The 21,857-nt window shown below is 48.4% G+C and overlaps 1 protein-coding gene across 3 annotated transcripts; it reads right to left on the bottom strand.

Moving 5' to 3' along the window:
• Nucleotides 1-228: 228 nt before the first annotated feature.
• Nucleotides 229-21,639, bottom strand: git1 (G protein-coupled receptor kinase interacting ArfGAP 1). 3 transcript variants are annotated; one of them, XM_041241264.1, is made up of 21 exons: nucleotides 21,319-21,632; nucleotides 16,240-16,373; nucleotides 15,992-16,104; nucleotides 15,555-15,660; nucleotides 14,928-15,014; nucleotides 14,586-14,716; nucleotides 13,684-13,778; nucleotides 13,305-13,347; nucleotides 12,196-12,222; nucleotides 11,745-11,793; nucleotides 11,376-11,448; nucleotides 9,281-9,378; nucleotides 8,448-8,559; nucleotides 7,159-7,292; nucleotides 4,781-4,933; nucleotides 3,931-4,158; nucleotides 3,333-3,398; nucleotides 2,939-3,015; nucleotides 2,639-2,821; nucleotides 2,283-2,346; nucleotides 229-2,050 (listed from the first exon to the last, which is right to left on the bottom strand). In XM_041241264.1, exons 1-21 carry the CDS (start codon nucleotides 21,368-21,370, stop codon nucleotides 1,838-1,840), a joined length of 2,238 nt encoding a protein of 745 aa, XP_041097198.1. In that variant the 5' UTR covers nucleotides 21,371-21,632; the 3' UTR covers nucleotides 229-1,837. The 3 variants fall into 3 exon arrangements, with proteins under 3 accessions (XP_041097198.1, XP_041097200.1, XP_041097199.1); XM_041241266.1 differs by lacking the exon at nucleotides 3,931-4,158 and having other exon boundaries at nucleotides 21,319-21,639; XM_041241265.1 differs by lacking the exon at nucleotides 12,196-12,222 and having other exon boundaries at nucleotides 21,319-21,630.
• Between the last annotated feature and the right edge of the window lie 218 nt (nucleotides 21,640-21,857).

The following is a 21,857-nucleotide window of genomic DNA, read 5'->3' as shown; positions in this document are numbered from 1 at the left end:
CACAACCCCGCAGTGCAACGTTATTCATTTTATTACAAATGTACAATTGAGTTTATTTATTTATTTTTTTTTACACTTTGTTTTTTTTTAAATTTGAAATCCCCACCATCGGTCTTCCCACAGGTTAGCTATGCAAGTGCAGGTGGGATACAGGGCTTGTTACAATGCAGTACTTATCTCACAACACCAGGGGGCGTGCATGAGCTTGTGTGTGCACAAAGGGAGACAGGGGGGCTTTTAAGTCGGCGTGCGCGCTCAACCCCGTACCAGTGGAGACAGTTACGGTACTGGTTAGGCAAAGCTGTGTTTCCAACTGCCACCTGAGCTGACCTGAACGTCATTTATCAAAAAAACAAAACCAGTCCAGGACCTGGAGCCTGCATCGCCCCCGCCTCCCCAAGTTGATGATCACTGCCAGCTGGTTATCTATCAGAGTGAGCATCTGTGTGCATGAGGCAGGTGTCAGAAGCAGGCAAGAGAAGGTAGCAGCAGTATTTGTTGCTCGCTGGAAAGGTGAAGTGTTGAAGTTAGGAGGGAGGGTGGTGTCAGTGCTGGAGTCTACAGTACACTTCATTTCATGTTGCACTTCTTACCTGTTATTAAAAGTCCTTTCACAGGTCTCCTGCATCAGGCTGTGTATTGCAGTTTCAGTGAGGAAGGTACTGCTTCCGAGGTGTTGGTAGGTGCCCAGGTGAGAGGGGTCACTGTCTCTCGTATGCCTGTCGCAATGTAGTTGCAAATTACCACAAGCACATCACAGGTACCTGCTGTTCACTCCAAAAAGCAGATCTTGAAGAAAAATGAACAAATCCCCTGTATTTGATATTAGTAAGATGGTCTCCGCTGTCTTGCATTACAACGGGAAAGCCCCATCGTTCCCAGGCTCTGAAGTGCCACTGCGGTGTGTCACCAGTAACAGAGGGGGGAAGCACTGTGCTCCCGAGCCCCGTGCAGTGCAGCTATTGAAGGAGCTGGGCACTTCCTCAGAGACACCACTAATGTAGAGGCACGCTAATGTAGGTCACAGCCACTCCAAGCCCCGCAGGTCACTCCACAGGGGTGGAGACTTCAGATGAACAACGTGCCAAAACTGCTGGGCCTGTAAGGGTGAAAACTGAGGGGGGTAATAAAAGTGAAATGTAAGCTGGGGTTGTATCCAGGCAGCTCCTGGCCAAGGGGAAGCTCCAGAGCCCGTGGAAGTGGTTTGGGATCTCTTGCACTGTGGGGAGTGTGTGTTCTATGGCTAGGGAACCAGCTAGTGTCCCAGTTAGGTCTCCCTTCTTTCTCACAAGTTACACTGGGGAGGCCACAAGCACGGTCAAGAGAGGGTGTGTACGCTAAACTACGGCAGCTCACCAGGGACAAAGTAAAAGCGTTCAAGCAATAAACAAACAAGCTGAGGATCTCAACACAACCAACTGGAAATATTGAGAGATTATTTGAAAATGATCTCTTTAAAAATTTAACTTTTTTTTTTTTTTTACCCACTTGTCCTTAATGAGCCACCGTAGTTAAACGCTCAACAAAATAAAATAGCAGAATTAATGCCTGTTTAACAAAAAAAATTATATATATTTATATAACATGTAAAAAACAAAAAAACATTAAATTCCAGTGTTAGTCAGTCTTAAATCTTAATTCAGGGTTCAGAGACTGGCTTGGCCAGGTCTCCATGGCAATGTAGCTCACAGGTTTCCATGACAACATACTTCTCCGGCCCTCTGGACGCTGTCAGTAGTTTAGTTTGCAGGTGTGTGCAGGAGGGATCGCTCCGTGTTCTTGCAGTGTTTCAGTTTCAGGGTGGTGACGGTCCTCTCCCCTGCCCTGCTCCCTGCTCTCACTGCTTCTTCTCACGGGTGGTGATGGTCACCAGCTGCTTGGCTGCCTTGGCGATGTCGTAGGCGCACTGGATGACCTGCTGGGTGAGGAGCTGGAAGTCCACAGGGGCCCCCGGCTCAGGGGGTACAGTCTTCCTGCACTCGCTCTGCAGGCGGTACGCGCTGGCGCTTAGCAACCGCAGGGAGTTCCGCACCGCGTCCAGCACAGGCCTCTGACAGGACAGAGACAAAGCACAGCCTGTCAGCAGGGACCCTAGTTTATATCACTAAAGACCGGCCAGGTATACATCTACTTAAATACAGTAATGAACACAATTACACTGCATTCGTCCCAAACAAAACCCAGTGCTACTGAAGTTTAAAGTAATGCTTATTTTTTTATTTGCCTTTTGGGGTTTTCTTACAGAAACAACCCCAACTAGAATGGGAGTGTCTCTTTCTCACCTTGGGGAAGAGCGATGCCATCTCAGTGACGGCAGTGTGGATCTTCTCAGAACAGGGCACGAAGCTGCAGGGACAGGCACAGTGATCACAGACCAAAAAAAAAAAGCATTGTGAAGCTACAGACATTTCTCCCCACCTGTCTCTCTCTTCAACTGTCTGTTTCTCTCAGGTGTACTGTTTACCTGTCTGTCTGTCTCAGTTGTACTGTTCACCCGTCTCTCCTCACCTGTCTGTCTGTCTCTCTCAGGTGTACTGTTCACCTGTCTCTCTCCTCACCTGTCTGTCTGTTTCTCTCAGGTGTACTGTTTACCTGTCTGTCTCTCTCAGGTGTACTGTTCACCTGTCTCTCTCCTCACCTGTCGTGTTTGAACTCCTGGGCGGCTCTCAGCAGCTCCTGGATGTTCTTGGTCACCTGCTCCGTCTTGAGGATGACGTCCTCTGTGCAGGGCAGGGTGGGGTCGGGGTCACTGTCCCCCTCATCCAGCTCGGCGCGGGGGTCATCCTCCATCCCCCCGCGGGCAAACCGGCCCTCTGACGCACTGCAGCGCACACATACACAGGGTCAGTAGACACAGCAATAACACAGGGTTCACAAGCTCAGGGTAAAACAAGAACAATTTCAGTGTTTGCCTTGACTTGTGTTCTCACACCCTCACCTGAGCGAGGGCTCCTGTGTCTGAGTGTTGTCGTAATCGCTGTCCGTGCCGCTGCTGTGTTTGTCCCCTTTGGGCACCTAGATAGATAAGAGATTGAGAGAGAGACCTTCTCAAACTTTGAACAACGTTTAATGACAGCCAGCCCCTACCCAGGAAACAGAGATTTTACTTTATTAACAGACTGCTTGGATCAGTATGGCACAGGAACCCCGACAGGATACCCAGCTAAGGACCAGGACAATTAATAGACCCAGTAACACAGGACTTGTTTGCCAGGCTATATCCTCACTCCAGGACCAGGCAGCAGGAGCAGCAGCCACGCAGGCAAACTTGAGAACAGAAAGCAAGGCTGAGAAAGAGTGACACCTGACAGGCAGAGAGAGGGTTACTTTACCATGTATCTGCTGCCACCTTCTGGCGTCCCCGAGAGGTGTAGGGCACTGTAGACACCCTTCCGGATCTGAGAGGAGGAGGAGGGAGGAAGAGACTGGTTAGGTTGTTGGGTTTTGGTCCCCATAACGACATTTTTTTGTTTAATTATTCCAGAGTAATACTACAAAAAGAGTCTCTTAGTTTGCACAATTTTTGTCAGTGGCAAGCTATGCGCACACCCGCACACACACCCACGTTGTACACGCAAAGAAAATAAATACTTTAAAATACACAAGTTCAGGAACATGGAACAAACGGGAAAGTTGTTTATAGCTCAACATATCCTGGCATCAGAACTGGCTAAAAGGTGGATTTATAGCTTCAGTACCGCCCTGCAACAGCTGTGGCTGATCAACGTTTTGCTGATTTCATTGCAGCCACTTTTTATGGCAGCTAGTTGCAATGAGGGCATTTTCCAGCAACTAATGGAATTGTAATTGTAATTACTGCTGGAGTTGTAATTGCTGCTGGAGTTGTAATTAATTGCTGCTGGAGTTGTAATTAATTGCTGCTGGAGTTGACTCCCGGTCTGGCTGTGCTCACACTATGGGGTGTCTTACGTTGGAGTGTAGCGGCTGCAGCCGGCTGACCAGCTCGTCCATGCCCTGGTGGCCGAAGGGTTTGGGGGGGGCGCCCGGCTCATACATGGAGAAGGCCTGCCTGTCTCTGCGGGGGGGTGCCGGCGCGCCCCCCTGATCCAAATGCTCGCCTGCGACCCCGGACCCCTGCGACGGCCCGGCCCCTGTCTGACCCCTGATGGCGGTGTTCTCCGTCTGCAGCTTGTGGATCTGGGGGAGAGGGGAAGGGGGGGGGGGTCAGCTTTCTATAAGGGTGCGGGCAGCCTTGGCACTGAATCAGTTAAACCCTTGACCAGGTCCTGAAAACACACACATCTGGTTTCACTGACTCCCTTAGGGAAGGGGGTCCATGATTAGTGCAGAGGGAACCCCAGGACTCCAGGAGCTGCCGACAAGTTTCAGATCTGTAAAGCACGGGTTTTATTTTTTACAGAGTTTACTGACTTTCCGTTCCAGAAGTCCCATTTCTCATGGGTGCATCAGTCAGAGCACCTGTGCGGTGACTTTAATGAACATGTTTCATTATTCAAAACGCATATAAGTCTCATTTCTGTTGGAGGGGGGTGTGGGGTCACTGATTAAAAACTGAAATGTGAAATCCCCCCCCCAAAAAATGAAAGAGAACCATGGGAAATGAAATCTTCGGGTGACAACAAAAAAAATATATATATATTTTAATATTATAAAAAGACAAAAAGTGATAAAAACACAGACACTATACAACCCTTTCTTCACCAAGTTCACATTACATTCCCGCAGGTGCCCTGGAGGTCATGTGAGCTCATTTAAAAGTGCTCTCCAATCCCACGGGCAGTTGAGTGGCGCCCCCTACCTCCCTCTGCAGCCGGCGCAGCTCCTCACTCAGGTTGTTGTTCACCTTCATCAGCTGCTGCACTTTGCTCTCGGAGGAAACGAGGGCCTTCTTCACCTCCAGGTACTCCTGCAGAGTGATGGGCCCGTCAGACAGGTCCGAGGAGTCCATGCTCTGAGAGGGGGAGGACGACACAGGGAGGAGCGTCAACAACACAACCAAGAAACTGTTTTTTTTTTTTTTTTTTTAAAAGAAACTCTTCCAGCCTAATCCTAGTGGCCTTTTTCTGCTCTTTAAAACCGACTCAAAGAGAGAGAGAGACCTTCTCAAACACTGATCAAGAAAAAATTGCAGGTGGTTTGAAAACCCCCTTCTTACCCTGCATGCACGAACTTGAACTGTAAACCTGAGCAAACACATTTTCTGCTTATGAGTCACGTTTCTTTGAAATCCTGCATTTGGTTGAGAGGTTGAAAGATACACACCCATGCCCACATCAATAGCAGGGTGCTCCCCAGTGGCGTGTGCCAGGATTTTGTTTTGGAGAGGAAAGGGGGGTTGATGGAGATTTCTGCAGATGTAATTAGGGCTGCCAATTAATCTCAGTCTGTGATTAACGCGTTCACTTATTGGGAGATTTGTTTTCTAGCGCACGTTACTCGCACTCCTGTCTTGTCCCTCTTAGTAGTACTCTGTATTTCACTGGCACAGGGTCGCTGCTTTTAGTTACAGCATTAGAATACAGAGCTCAGTGAAACTTGCTCAAAGTGGCCCGTGGTAACGATCCCCCCTCCTCGTCCCAAGACACCAGCAAACTGCCCACAGTTCAGCAGCCCTGTCACAGTGCCGAAGGTCTTCCAGTTAAAGCTACAGTAGCATTAGCTGCGCAGTGCAAAACATCATTCCTGCAGTATTAATTCTACAGTAACAACATTAATACAATAATCTGAACAGTGCAAATACTGTAACCTGGCCAAAACTACTGAAAATACATCCCAACATTACAATAGCATAAGATTAATTGAGATTATTTTCTTTAAAATCAAGATTAATCGTGATTTTTAAAATGTATTTATTTTTTAAAATCACATGACAGTCTAGTATTAATTTCTAAAAATGTTTCTGTAATGTTTCAAACCCCTAAAACCACCCCCAAGCTAACCTACTGGCATTCCCAACCCTCCCCAGCTCTCCTTCAGCATGAGAACTCGATCCCCCCCTCCACCTCTCCTCTCAACTTCAGGGTAGCCTGGTGGTTAGAGCAGAAGTTCTGGGAGAGAGGGAGGAAGCGGTCCGGGTCTCTCATGTTTAGAACGGAGGGACTGGATGTTAACTGGTCACTTCCCCCACCCTGCTCAGTCCCGGCAGCACACAGCCAGCCTTCAAATCCCAAAATAACATCTGACATCAGGGATAAAATATGCATGGGCCACCGGCTCCTTCAAGAGCAGAGCCTGTCACACGGCCGCAGTCGGAGACCACGAGGAATGTGGAGAACAGGAATTTGAATACAGTGTGTTTTGGCTTCTCGCTTGCTCTGTGTAGTTACAGAAAACTCTCTGGTCATGGAAAAAACATGTAGACAGACAGGCAGGCAGGCTGACAGACACACAGAGCTAAACCCAAGAGTCAACAACGCATTTCTATATTTTAAACAAACCATCCCAGTTCTCCTTCATCACGCTTTTCTTCCTCTAGGTCCCAGTGCTCTCCCCTGCCACCTCTCGGCTCGGTTCTCTCCCCTGGTCCCTCTCGGCTCTGTTCTCTCCCCTGGTCCCAGTTCTCCTCCCCTGCCCTCTCACACTCGGTTCTCTCCCCTGGTCCCAGTTCTCTTCCGGCCCCCTCTCGGCTCAGTTCTCTCCCCTGCCCCCTCTCAGCTCAGTTCTCTCCCCTGGGCTCGGTTCTCTCCCCTGCCCCCTCTCTGCTTGGTTCTCTCCCCTGCTCCCTCTCGGCTCGGTTCTCTCCCCTGGTCCCAGTTCTCTGCTGCCCCCTCTCGGCTCGGTTCTCTCCCCTGCCCCCTCTCTGCTCGGTTCTCTCCCCTGGTCCCAGTTCTCCCCTGCCCCCTCTCTGCTCGGTTCTCTCCCCTGGTCCCAGTTCTCCCCTGCCCCCTCTCTGCTCTGTTCTCTCCCCTGGTCCCAGTTCTCCCCGGCCCCCCCTCTGCTCTGTTCTCTCCCCTGGTCCCAGTTCTCCCCGGCCCCCCCTCTGCTCTGTTCTCTCCCCTGGTCCCAGTTCTCCCCGGCCCCCTCTCTGCTCGGTTCTCTCCCCTGGTCCCAGTTCTCCCCTGCCCCCTCTCTGCTTGGTTCTCTCCCCTGGTCCCAGTTCTCCCCGGCCCCCTCTCTGCTCTGTTCTCCCCCCTGGTCCCTGTTCTCCCCGGTCCCCTCTCAGTTCTCTCCCCTCACCTTGGCCCGGTTGTTCCTCCCAGAGTTGTTGCTCCTCAGCAGCTCCTGGTCTGTATCCTCATCCGACGCTACGCTGTCGTAATCGTGCTGGTCGTCCGCATCGCCATGGTTACGCAGGCTGTAGTCAAGGTTATCTACACAGAACAGCCACCGTTACCCTGACAACCTCGAGAACAGTTCCAGACAGCAAAAGTACCCCTATATTCTAAACTCAAGTAACTGGAATACAACAGAGCCACCTGCAGTGGCCCAGACTACAGAAACCAGCTTCCAGATCAAACTCACTCGCCGACCCTCCATTCGCACACACAGCAAACTGATTGCAACTGCAGCAGCAGCAGACTTTCTGCCTGAACTCAGATATATTACTACAGACAGGGGAGAACTCTATAACTGTATAAGTTTGTGTGAACTCTTGGGGGGGGTTTGAGAAGTTGCCTTGCCAAAACATTGAAAAAGAAAATTACGCATTATAAAATAGAGCCATAGCTAGGAAAGTGAACTGGGCAGCACTGTGCACGCACTGACTGACGGGGATACGGAATGGGAGAAATTCAAAATTCTACAAAAGGAGAAAGTCACGAGGAAGCAGTTTCATGGGGCAGAACGATTCTGGAAAAACAAACTCTAACCCTGAATTGGAAACGAGTCAACAGAATTCAAGGAGAGAAGCGGATAGACTCGCCTTGCTGGAAATAGATCATAAAACACCCGAAACATTCCAGCTGGTCATTACATTCCCATTTTACCATATAAGCAGTTCTTTCACTTTTTTTTTTTTTTTTTTGGTCTTTGCTCTGCGTTGAGTGAACTGATGTCAAAGCAAGGAAGGTTTAGGGTTTTAATTGGTATGAATATTTGCTTTATCTTGACTGCTGACGAGACGCAATTAGTTCCCCCCCGTCCTTACATTTTAAAACGCTCAGAAATTGTAACTACAACTTGGAAGGAATGTTTAGGCTTCCTGTCTTTATTCAGTGAAGTATCCTGGCAAAGAGGTTTGTCTTCTGAACCAAGAAGTCTCTTCACACTCCTGGATCTATTCCTATTGCATATCAGCTTCACCCATTCCAGGTTTTACTACCAGCTTGAATGTACAGGTAACAAACTCAGGTGCGTGGTAAAACCAGAACTGCTATGCAATGGGAGTCTTATTTCCCATCTCTGGCCTTCAGACATCTACCACATGCATTACTGTATCCTTGCAACTCGCCACACAACTACCACCCCCGCCACCTCAAAACACACTACCGCTACCAACCTGCTCCTTCCCCCCCTGCCCTCCTCACCTGTGGGGCTGGTCAGGCCCTTGCCATGTTGTCTCCGCTTGGCGTCACTCAGGATATCGATGATCAGCGTGGCGAACTCGCGGGCGTTGAATCGGGCGAGTTTCTGACGCCCCTGCGAGACGACACACACAGAGAGAAACACACACACAGATCAGGACATACTCTACAACATTACAGACAAAATTAGAATCAGTTTCTTTGACAAGATCTGTGGGGTTATAATGCCTGTTTCAAATACTGTGGGTCTTTTTTTATTTGTGTAAAAGAAAAAGAAAAAAACTAAATGCTAATGTTACACAGCCATGAAGAAACGACAGAAATGAGATGAATGCTCTTAAACGAAGCCTCGTCTCCACAGCAATGGCTTTTAAACTTCGCAAAGGCACCACTTCTCTACACCAATCGTTTCTGGAAACGGGTCAAGTTTAAATGAGGGTGGGGGTTTGTCTCCAGATGCTTACAGCTGTTAGATAAACTGTACCCAGCCCCCCCTCCCTCGTCTGGCAGCTACACGACTTCCTGAAATGTGGCAACATTCTCCATCTATTTATATACCTCTCTCTCTCCCCTTTTTTATTCCATTTTCTCTCTACCCTCTCTCTCCATAATAAGCTTCCTTCTATCCATCCCCGATCCTCTTTCTCTTTTTCATCTCCAATCCCCTTTGTGTACTTTTATATATTTTTTTAAATAAACAGACCAACTATAAACTAATGTAATTCTAAACTGTCTGCCTGAGGTGAACACGATTTCAAACGAGACTCTTCCACTGTCCTGCCCTGCTGTGCAAGCTGTGCTGTGGACCCCTGTATATTTCACATGCGTTTGCGTACCTGGTTCCTGGTGGCAGAGTACTCTGGATTGACCGGCAGGAAGGGGACAGCACTGCGCTCCGTCACCAGAGTGCTGTGGTTCTGAGTGGTCAGCCAGACTGAGGAGAGAGGGGGGTGGAGGATGACACACACACACACATCTCTGCACAGCTCTAGAGTATCGGAATTATCTGCGCGTCTCGCCCAGTGTGGACTGCTAGTGTGGCTCACCTGCCTACCTGCATTCATTCCTCAAGCGTCTGCTGGTCCTGATAAAATCAGCAGAGCTGCATCTCTCCATAATGACACATATGGATGTGTGTGTGTGTGTGTGTGTGTGTGTGTGGATCATGGTTCCCAGTCTGCATCGTGCACACTGACCTCTCCTGTTTAACTAATAACCATTCCCATTTTTAACAGAAGGATTGGTCACTACCGTGCAGATCAGCCAGTCCTGTCCAGAGCCTAATCCCCAGTTGTTTTTGGCAGCCAGACAATGGTTCTGTTGAGCACCCAGCTAGTTTGATGTTAGCACGTGGTCCTCTATATGGACCATTGCCAGTCCAGAAGTAGAATATCACAGTGCTGTCATTCTCCCTGTAACTGCTCTGCAAGCACGGTGCAATGCCGTGCTTGCAGGCACTGGGACCCTGATCCCAGCTGGACATTCCTGTGTCTGTGTGATTCTAGCGGAGGGAGAACAAGGTCACCCGCCTCATCTCTCCAGCTGGAGCTCACTGTATATTAACTTGTGTGAACGCACTCAACTATCTGCCTCTCGACAACACAAAACACGACGTTGCCGTCTTCATCGCCAAAGACACCAACACACAGTAACGCATCTCCCAGCCTATCAAAAAGACAGTGAGAAACACTTTGGATCAAAACGTCTGTAATTCAATTTTCTTTCAGTATTGCTAAATTCCCCGCACTGTCTATCGAGTGTTTTACAGTTATGGGTGGAACTGCTTTCTTTCTAAATCTCTGCCTAAACCAAGGCACAGAGCAAGCCAGCCAAACACGCTGCAGCGTTTCAAGTCGATCTGATCGTTCAAACTGGCGTTTCACACATGGGGAAAAGAAACAAACATTACTGACCCCTCTTCCTGATGACAAAATAAACTGCTGCTTCACATGACTTAACTGGGTGGTTACTGAAAATCACCAGAAGGAGGCAGTCTGCAAGTTTAGTATAAGATTAGACAGTACTGAATTAGCTGGCTCTCAGATCCCCAGTACAGCACTGAGTTCCCTATACTAGCTCTCTAGACGATACTATATTGAGTGTCGCAGTACAGTGCTGATGAATATTGAGATCTCTCCTACCTCAGTGATTAACACGCCGAACGGCAGCTCTGCAGCGAGATGTGCTCCTCAACAGAAGCAGCCCTGCCTGTCAAAATGAAGTCCTGCACTGATCTGTGAGACTAACGCAGAGAGAGGGGAGGGAGCAGACGCAGAGGGAAGGGAGATGGGAGGAAGCCTCCAGTGGAATTCACTCCCTCGTCTCAGCCCCTCCTCTTCCATTCCTCCCTCTGTTACAAGCTGCTCCACCACAGCTTAGTTTTTTTATTTCCTGTCGACTAAAAATGGAAAAAAATGTGCGTGGGCAGGAGGACACCAGGAGCCGCAGCAACTCGCTGTGCTGTGATCTACTCAGACCTGAGAAAGCAAAGAGGAACAGCAACCCTTCCAGGAGTGTGAGCACGTCGGTCAAGAATAAAAACCCACACAGACTGACAGTATCTGTTACATGGTTAGCCAGTCTGATTTGGAAAGAACTCTGGGAAATGAATCCCCCACCCCACCCCCACTGCCCCTTTCATATTTCTATTCGTTCGAAATCTACAAGAAAAAGCTAAAAATGTAATAAAGCCCAGTTAAAGACTCCATCAAAACACGAATGTCAAGGTATTCTTCCACAACTAAGAAACACAACAGTGCTGCATTAAAAAAAAAATTAAAAAAATACTGAAAGAAACTTCAAATCAATGATAAACGTTTCAAGTCTTTTTCAGTGTCTTCAAGTGTCGAAGTGCTTGACATTGAATTCAGTTCCTGCGAGTATTCCTCGAGCGCTCAGCGTTGCGATGAACGCAGAAGAGCTCAGACTCACCGGCGTCGTTCTCCCGCCGGTCCACCTCGTCATACACGTCCATGGCGAGCTCCTCGAAGAGACGGTTACTGAGCTGCGGAGTCGCAGAGAGAGAGAGAGAGAGAGAGAGAGGAGGATTATTATACAGCAGAGCAGGCTAGGAACACCGCTCGGAAAACACACACACCCCTCCCCTCTCTCTTTCACCAGCACCCCTCTGAGCATCCACTTCCCCCTTCTCTCATTTACCCTTCCCATCTCTCAACACCACCCCATCCCCTTCTCTTAACTCTACCACCTTTCCTCCCCTCCCACATCTCCACTCCACTCCACCCCTCTCCTCTCCTCTCTACCCCTCTCCACTCCACCCCTCTCAAGCTACAGACTCACCGCTTGTAGTTTCTTCTTAGCTGCCTTAGCCAACTCTGAGAGGTCTAGGCTGTGGGAGAGAGTGAGATAAACAGCAAGTCTGTCACACTGGAGCGTGGAATGGGTGGAAAGGGGGTTGCAGGTACTCTAAGGGGAGATGTGTTCGGGGAATGGGGCTTTTCTTCCACATTACAAATAAAAATATGACATTAAATAAAAACATAAAACATAAAAGAAGCACACACAACGCTAGGAGGCTGGGAGATGCGGAACAGTTTGTGCACATTAAAAAGATCCTCATCACACGACCAGGCCACAATCATAACATAGAGGCCACAGGAGAGCCCAGGGTAGGACTCAAGCCTGGTGTGTGCTGGTTACACTGCAGTGCAAGAGATAAAAACAGGAGGAAGGGGAGCGAGAGACAAAGACAAAGGAGGAGGAGGGTGCGAGTGAGTCAGTGTGGAGGTACCTCTGTGTTGGGCACTTAGGCCGAGCTCTGACTCCAGCGCAGCAAGACGGAGAGAACAGGAAACAAGTGAGTGAGAGAGGGAGGGAAGGAGGGAGAGAGACCCAGCATCTACACAACCCGCCACCCCAACCCTCACCATACAACATTTAAAAAAACCTTCGATCCCTCGTTACTTCTCAATTCGATATTAATCCACGGTTAGGTCATGCTGATGGTCAGTTGCCATGTGCTACAGGAATACAGAATACATGCTCTTCACTAGTTCACAGCTTTCAATCAACAGGGAGCGCTGTACAGTTCTTTACACAGGTCACAATCCATTTCAGGCACCTTAATAACCTTTCACTAGGAATGCATCTTAACCCTCTCTTGCAGCTCTTCCTCGAGAAGCAGAGAAGTTCTACAGTGCACATAGCTGCCAGTTAGACAGGAGCTACTTTTAAACCAGACAGGCAGCATTGTGATCTGTGATTACACAGCTCCCCCTTGTGGTAAAACATGCAGCAGCACATTCAAATCTATTACACAGGCTTCTCTGCTGGTAGGATGTGAATGGAGCCGCAGTCTCCAGACAATGTAAACAGCTCTCTCGTGTGGTCATATGGGGTAATTGTAATCTCTTAACACTGGCAGACCCTGTGTTTCCACGTGCGCTATACAAAACTGGCTGTAAAACTCAATCCCATTTCAAAGCCAAGAAGCATGTTAGTAACGTTTATTTTTCAGCTTCCAGTGTCACAATGCTGAAAAATACACAGAAATGGGAACCGCTGTGCACATCAGTAAGTACATTCGATTAGTTTATCGGTCTGCAGTTTTGAGTGGGGATTGTCCTTTGCCTGTATTCATGTCTGCAGAGTTGTGACAAGGATTTCGGGTCACGTTCAGATCAGTTCAGGATGTCAGATGGAGACGGGCTCCCATCAGCATGCAAGCGATCAGGAAGGCACACTTTCTAATCAGTTCAAGCAAACCCTGCAACTCGCATATCTTGGTTTTTTTTTTAAACCAATGAAGTATTTCTTGATGTTGCAGGGTTTGCTTTATTTTCTTTGTATATCCCAGGCACCACAGTTTATCTACTTTGATCAATCAGTTCCCAGGCTTACCTGTCTGCCATTTGAGGAATAATGTAATGCCCATTTTTATGATCTGAAAAAACAAAAACAAACCAGTGAAGATGATACTCTTACTCTGCAAGAGACAGGGTCAGCTGTACACAGTAACTCATCATGAGCCACAGTCAGCATATCCAGGTCTTTAGAATTCTTGGCAAGCTGACAGCATACCCTGTACGAGGCGACACTTACTGCAAAACAATTCCGAAGAGCCTTTTGATTGGCTGATTAAGATAGGTTTGCCAGTCTGATTTACCTGTACGAATTGATTTGTTTTTTTCTTGGGTACCTCTACAGGTAGAGACTATAGAACCAGAGACTAACCTGGCCTCAACCCACACATGTAGAGACTGTAGAATCAGAGCCTCACCTGGCCTGCGTCCACACAGGTAGAAAGCCAGCCTGTCCGTCAGCTCGTACTGACACTCCACCAGCCGCTCCACCAGCTCCACGTGACCCGCTTGCCTGCCGGGGAGGGGGGGGTGTGAAGGTGAGAGGTTAAAGGACACCTTTAGAGGTTAATAAAGCAGAAGTGTTAACCTAAGATTACCCCGAATGCATCCCTGGTTCTGCAAAATGCTTTAACAAACCCAGCTGCGTCTTATGCTAGCAGAGTACCTGTTGATCATATCCCAACCCCCTTGCCTCCCGTGCAGCATCTGCCTTGGCTGCAGGTTTGTCGTGATTCTGGCTGCTGCGCTACTGATCATGCAGGATGCACAACCACCCAGTCAATGAAGGGTGCAGGGTTGGAAATAAGACTCCCACTGCATACCGGCTTGATCCATGCCTAATTTTGCTAGGAGTTTAACAAGACCCATCTGAGCTTGTTCCATACAAAACGTGGCTCATCAAGCTTGTAGTAAAATCTGGAATAGGTGAAACTGCTGTGCAACAGGAGTCTTATTCCCATCCCTGAGGTACAAAACTCTTACACTGCCCTCTGCAAAGAATTAAAGTTCCTTGTAAACAGAGGCCAAGTTAGACAGGCCCTGGAGAGATCCAGGGCTGGGATTGAACTTGGGCTTTTAACACAGCAGTACAACGTGACGACAGAGCAGTGGGAAAGTTCCCAATTCCCATTCTCATTCCTGGCCCTTCAAAAGGAATTGGAATTGATTTTAAAAAGGAAGGGGAAATCAGAATTGGGAATCGATTTTAAGAAGGAACTGACCCCAGCCCTGTTTGTAAAAGTGGTACAGGATATGGAAGGTGTGAGAGCGCGATGGGGACGGGACGGGACGGGGCGGGACGGGGGACTGACTGACTCACCTGGCGTAGTCCATGGGGGTCCGGCCATTGATATCAGGGGCCCCGGGGTCCGCCCCATACACCACCAGCAGCTCAGCCTGCAGCACCTGACCAGCCTTCGCAGCAACATGCAGGGGAGTGGTGCCCTTCTCCTAGAGGGGGAGAGAGAGAGAGATAGCAAGGATGGGAATTAGACTCCTATTGCTTAGCAGTTTCACCCATTCCAGGTTTTACCATTAGCTTGATTAGCTCAGGTGTGTCTTATAAGACTCCTAGTAAAACCAGCACTAGACCAAACTGCTGTGCAACGGGAGCCTCGTCTCCACCCCTGTACAGCACAGTCCTCATTCAGTTTGTATTCACCGGGTGAAAGAAGTTGGCCTGGGCGCCGAGGGACAGCAGTCGCAGGCAGGTCTCCAGGTTTCCAGTGCGGACGCTCGAGTGCAGTTGCTGGAGAAACAAACAGAAAAACCGATGAACAAAATCGCACAGTAATGAAACTTAATTCCAGGGAATCGCACTACCCGACAGCAGCGTAGCGAACGTGACACAACCTATATCACCCAATTTGTGATTTTGCAGAAGATGAATGCACAAAGCAATTGAACATGCTAGTGTTAATGCACATTCTGGAAAGAAAAAGTTAATTATCAAAAATCCTCTTTTTTTTAATTGCTTTTTGTGCGGTAATTATCCATTCTCATCTGCCTGCTCTCTCGCTGCATTCTATAAGTGCTTATTGTTATTATAATAATAATAATAATAATAATACGTTTGAAACCATAGGATCTCTCCTCCACACAGGTTAATTAAAAATACTAGCTTATTCTTCTCAGTCCTAGGATACACAGAAAACGGGTTCAAAAACTTCTGGCTTCAAATTGTCTGTGTGGAGACACAGCTGGAGAACCATTACGATTCCTTATCGGGGTTTTTTTTTTCCCCTAAATCGCACCTCCCCCCTCACCATGACCCCCCCCAGTCCCTCACCTTGCTCAAGTCCTTGGTTGTGACTCCGTCATCGTCACGGCAGGGCAGCTTGTGAACGAAGGCCAGCATCTGGTACTTGGCACGGATAAACTCAGACTTGGTGGGGCTGTGGGACACACAGACAGACAGGCACTTAGCAGGCTGCTAATATACAAACATCTTAGCTGTCTCTTCTAATCTGCTGCACAACATGTCAGAGCAGAAGAGCTTTGCAATCAGCTAACTACTGTATTACTCTCTTGTTATGTGTTGATGATATTATTATTATTTACTGTTAAATTTTACTACTTCTTGATATTGCACCATCATGTAAAACGCTTTGTCAAATAAAATAAAATGGAATTACAGTGAATTAACAAAAGACTTCACATGTTCGGGTTGACAGAAATCGGGGGAGTGCCGGACCCAGGGGAAGGTTATTGGTGGCGGACACTTACTGGACCTTGTCCTGGGGGTTGGGTTTCCTGCGGCCGCTCTGCACCTGCGCGGGGTCCAGGAGGGAGTGCTCCCAAATGGAGTTCGCTCCGTTACTGGCCAGGGTCTGCACCATCTGAAACAGCACAGAGAACACGGTCAGAGACACACTGCTCGCTCCCAGTATCCCCCCTTTCCCATCCCCCTCGCTTATACACAAGCCCTCGCAGTTCCAGCTCCCTCCCAGCCTCTCCCACTCCCCCCCCAGTACCTGCAGCAGGGAGGCAGGCCAGCCGCTGTGCCGGAGGTGCTTGACGATGGAGATGTGCCTCCCCAGGCTGCGATGCACGGAGCAGCACTCATCACAGATCAGCACACCTCTGTTAATAGAGGCCCAGCCGGGGTCTGGAACCAACAGGAGGCAGGGGGTTACTGACACACACACACAGACACGCTGAACAAAACTACAGCACAGATCTATCTGACTGTATCGTCTTGCGACACCGAGTGCCTACAGAATGCCCTTTGTATTGGGGGTTGCAGGATAATGTGAGATTTTATATTATATACACACACACACACAGAGGATAAGGCTCCCTATATATACATATACAATCGCTCCCATTATATAGCAGTTTGATCCATTACTGTTTTTTCTATGAGTTTAAAAAGACACACTTGTTAAGAACTTGTTACCTGTAAAAGTTACCTTGTAATCGAGTACATACTAAAACCTGGAACAGGTGAAAGTGCTACACAATAGGAGTCACATTTCCGTCCCTGCACACAGATATATAAAGGAAAACGAGCTGCTGATGTGGATAGCAGGACGGCAGCTTGAGAGCGAAAGCGAGGAAGAAAGGACGGATGAAAGCCGACAAAACCACAGTCATTTCAGACTCAATTACCGCCGCCAAACACTGGGAGAGATAGCATCTCAGCTTATCTCAGAGAGGGACCGAGAGGAGCGTGCCGCTGTGCGCTTACCCAGCAGCGCCCTCGCGGTCCCAAATTAAAAGAAGAAATGAAAGAGACAGCAGATCAGAACCACCGCCGCCGCCACCACCACGAGGGGGCAGACAGGAAACACTGTCGGGGAAAACGCTGGAATCTCGCCAGAGCGACCCCGACAGTGACAGCGCACCGCTCTCGTAAAGCGCATTCCTGGGATTGCGCAGGAATGTTTTCCACAGCAGCACTAGCTCCGAGGTGTTTACTGAGTAGCCTCGCTGTGAGTCGCGTGAGCATCGCCTCGCTGAGTCAGTATTGCAGTGTGTGGGTGTGTCCGTTTTGGAGGCGATGTATCCCAGTCCCCTGCTGCCCCCAGGACCCCAGCTGTCTCCTCGTGACTTCCACACGGTTCAGCTGGAGCGTGGCTCTGTGCCAGTCCAAAGGGAAAAAAAAAAAAAAAGATTGGCACTGCCACATGTACAGCACAGCTACTCACTGCCAGCCATCGTAGCGCACGCACACATTTCCACACTCAAAACACGGAATTCCTGTATTCTGTCATACGCCACAGACAAGCTGCAGCTTAATTTCAGTCCCGATCAGGGACAATATATCGATGAATCAGTGATGCTTTCCTCACATGACATATCGGATCGTGACAGCGGTACGTATCCCTTGTATCATCATACAAGACCAGAAACGTCAGCGTGCTTTACAGCTGGTATGAATTCATACTCTCCCGAACACATTTCATTTTCATCTTTTAAAAAAATAGCACAGCATATCATTAAATGATCATTTCACTTCTTGTACATCTCAAAAGGCGCCCATCAGGACCAGCATATCGTGACACGCATCACGACACTGGTGTATCATTACATCCTTAGTCATGACTGGCCGCATCGGTCAGACTTTGGTGGAGAGCGGATGGCTGGCACTCGGCTGGGAGACGCATTACTGCCACATGCCCCTCTGTGAGCAGCGTCCCTCTGCACAGTACAGCGCACTGACGTTCCCTGCGGTCAGGAAGGGGTTAACGCCCAGGTCTGGGGACCCACCAGGGACAGATGTTTACAGGCCTGGTCCAGATGTGCTCAGGGGAGAAGGGCCGTTACCGAGGCAGCCGGCGAGACAAGGGAGCAAAACACAAGAGAGAGAGAGAGAGGAGGGTGCTGCTGCTAATCCCCGCATGGCTTAATTAGAGTGCTGTTTGCAAGTGTTTGTGTGTCAGTGTGTGTGTGCGTGAGTGCGTGTGCGTATGCGTCAGTGTGTGTGTGTGTCAGTGTGTGTGTGCGTGTGGGTGTGTGTCAGTGTGACAGTGTGCGTGTCAGTGTGTGTGTCACTGTGTGGGTGTGCGTGTGTGTTGGTGTGTGTGTCAGTGTGTGGGTGTAATGCACCGTATCTAAAGCCCATATTCACAAGGCATTTACTCTGGCTCCTGGAGCATTTTATGGTTCAATGTTTGTGCTGATATTCATTATTTTTTTTTATTTTTTTATTATTAAAATCAGTAACTCAGAAGAGCTCCCGCACGCACCTTTGTCATGTCTTGCAGGTTGTGTAAGAATTTCATATATATTTTACTGGACCAGAATTCACCAGAAATTACCTCAATCTGCGGCTGTACATTATTTATCTGGAATCACAACAAATCATTTTCACCTCCAGCAAAGTTAAAAATAACGACGTTTGTTCCAGTTTCCTCTGCGGTGTCAGAGGCTTCCTGTCAGCCCTGCCCACCTGCCTCTCCCAGGGAAGCAGGAGCCAGTTTCTCCAGCATTCCCAGGACAGGGCCAGACAGCTTCCAGCCAGGACCTATCCAGGGAATTCTCACAGAAACGGTTTAGCATTTTTCATCTGTTTACTTTACAGGGATTTGACACTTTAACAGAGGCTCCACAAACAAACACCACGCATTTCAAACATTAGGAGGGGGTACGGCTGCAGCGTTCAAAAATGAATGAAAATTAAGTGTTTTTTCAACGCACACTAAAGGTTTAAACGATTAAAATATTATTTATTTGTGGACGTTTCAGACAAAAGCCCTTCTTTCTACACAGCTCAGGAAGGGCTTTGGACTGGAACACACCTGAAGTATTATGCTGGACAGAATATTAGAAACACCTGCCAAAACACTGTCAATAGGGCACACAGGAGCAGCCGGGAAGCAACAGGGAGCCTGCAAGGTGTTTAAGTATTCAGAAGGGGCACATGGAGACCATTACTCAGTGTGCACTGCCTCCAGCAGGTCCAGGTAACTAGAATATTATTTCCCTTTCAAAACTAGGCAGTACTTGTTATTCTGCTTTAGCCAAACGGAAAACTGACAACCTATTTGATGGTTTGGTTTTTTCTTTCTGCTAGCTGCTGATATGCTGTCTTTTGCAGCCGTTACTAATGCATTTTAACAGCATCAGCGCATAGCTGCTGCTTTGCACGTGATGCAGATCTGCATCCTCACACTCTGAGTCCAGGGGTCACAGTCTGAGCGGGGGGGAGGCTGAATTAGTCCCCAGGGGGGTCGAGGGATGCGCAGAGATGTAACCTCGAGACTGACGCCCATTAAAACAAGGCAAGCAGCTCGGTGCAAGAGACGTCCGACGTGTTCAAATGAAAATTACCAGAGCCTCGGGGCTGGAGCCTGTAATCTCCAGATCAAGCAGCTCCGCTCCTTTTCTTTCATTAGCGCTCGAGTGTGAAGAGAACCTGCTTTCATTTCCGCAACATTTAATGATGTAGCTCAACATGTGAATTTAGTGTGCGATCGAGGACAGTTAGATAATGAAACTATTACTAAAAACGACAATAAACACGCACAGCGATGAAAATAAAAGACTCCCATTACACAGCGGCTTGATCCACTACTGGTTCAGCTTAATAAGGACACACCTGAGCTGGCTACCTGCACACTGTGGCTGATCTACCAGGTAAAACCTGGAATGCAATTGGACTCTTATTTTCTTCCCTGTTGTATCATTTGGCAGGGCTTGTAAACTGAAACAGAATCACTCCCTCCCTTTCATACATCATCACGGCTCGAGCTGAACTTGGGATACATCCAGATACAACTGTATTAAATGTGCCGGTATCTCAGACAGGAGGAGGGGCCGCCCTGCCCAGCACACACTCTAATGCAGCTCTGCGCTGCAGCTCCCTGCATTGACAGCGGAGAGTGCAGCCTACATGCTGCACTGCAGCCTGCAGCTGCCCTGGGTCTCTCTCCTCTCCCCACAAACAGGTGATGCCATACAGGGAAGAGGAGGAAGAAACCAGAAGAAAATTCAACAGCATGAACATGTGGTTTAAAGATTGAGAAGCGACGCAGGTGTTAAGCCATGGGTCAGGGGTAGGGGTAGGGGTAGGGGTAGGGTCAGCCCCCCCCCCAAATACAGTTACGAAACATTTGAAATCCCCAGCTTCAAACTCAATGTATTTAAAGTAATGTTCTTTATTATCTTTAAAAAGACACCGTTTTATTATTAGTGTTTTATTTAAGGAAGTTGACTAGAAATAAACTTAAATGGTATTGACTGAGGGGGAACTATCCGTCACTCGCCTCGACCCCCCCCCAAAAAAAACACTAATAGGAGATATATATACATATAACTTATATATAGGAAAACTTACATCACTTGGCGTTTTGCAGCTACAAACTGTATCGTGTGCAACTAATCAAGCGAAGCGACTTCCAGGTAATACAAACTGCTAAAACAAAACGCAGAAAAAGCTAAAAAGCCGATTTAAAACGCATGTACCGACATGTGCAGAATGAAGGCACGGGGAGTGTGTGTGTGTGTGTCGGTTGTGCAAGCTACGGGTTTTAAGTCAGGCCCACGGTGGAGAAAATAAAACTGCATAAATCTAATAACATTATTTCAAAGTTGGTTGCTTTTCAAAATTAGCAACAAAAACAAAACAACACATACAAATTCTTAATTTTAAAATAATACAATTGCGAGTTTGGTAAATATACAAGTGGGTTGGCAGGATTTTAATAATGGCACCACAGTAGCAGCGATTCATTTGATGCTTAAATACTGTATTTGTTATTTTTGTTATTTTTAACAACATCACTCCTTCCATTGACAATACGGGTAACGACGCGTGTAAACGTATTTACACTTTCAAGGAGAACACTTTATAAAACAGGAAATAATTTGGATGCAAAACCCTTTCCTAGAAGATAGAGGCAGATAGCAATCCGCAGCCTTAACCGCAGAGAGATACAGCAGGCCGCACGGAGCTCCTCGCAACCCCCGGCACTTTCCTGCTGCCCTCCTCCCGGGCGTGTGACACGGAATCCCGCAGACCACCCTCCCTTCCCAAAACAGTACCTCTACTGATACCCCGGTTTTTACACGGTAAACAACCCACCGTGGTTATTATGAAACTAGCTTACCTGGAGCGCTACAGTCTGCGCAAACCTCGCTCCTCTGCAACTTCCGAGACATCCCTCCTTCCCCCAGCCCGTATCCGCGGCTCCTGATTGCGGAGAGTCCCCCGAATCCACCCGCTATCCTCCGGAAGACTGCCTGCCGACTGCGGCGCGGTGGACCTCGCCTTTCCCCTCCGGTTTAATAGCGAATATTCCCTGGTATTCCAACGTGAAAGATTGTTTAGTGTTTTATAATCGGCGTATATCGAGGAGGGACAGGGAAAGGAGAACCGAAGCTCCTGCAATTCAAGTAGGGGGGGGGGGGGATGTGTTCTCCTGTCACGGTGTGTGTGGTTTTTTTTCCTCCCAGTCTCCTCTCTGCAGCACAGCGGCTCCACCTGGGGGTGTGAAAATAAACTCGAGCAAGCAGTGATCTCACTGCACACCCCCCACTCTCACACTCAGGCTGACGGGTTTTCCAGTGCACTTATCCACAGCTCCCCTAGCTCACTCTCCGCACAGCACAATGCAACACCCGAGTACCTGTCTGCTTTGCAGGTGTG

Source organism: Polyodon spathula, unplaced genomic scaffold, assembly GCF_017654505.1.
Source record: "Polyodon spathula isolate WHYD16114869_AA unplaced genomic scaffold, ASM1765450v1 scaffolds_764, whole genome shotgun sequence".
Lineage (NCBI taxonomy): Eukaryota > Metazoa > Chordata > Actinopteri > Acipenseriformes > Polyodontidae > Polyodon > Polyodon spathula.
The sequence above is the reverse complement of the archived record's forward strand: the minus strand, read 5'-3'. Positions and strand labels throughout refer to the sequence as shown.

Coding starts and splice junctions, on each gene's coding strand:
- git1 (XM_041241264.1), bottom strand. CDS start 21,370: ATGTCTCGGAAGTTGCAGAGGAGCGAGGTTTGCGCAGACTGTAGCGCT. Junction 2,822..2,938: donor ACACAGGAGCCCTCGCTCAG/GTGAGGGTGTGA, acceptor TGTGCGCTGCAG/TGCGTCAGAGGGCCGGTTTG. Junction 2,347..2,638: donor CAGGAGTTCAAACACGACAG/GTGAGGAGAGAG, acceptor CTGTCCCTGCAG/CTTCGTGCCCTGTTCTGAGA.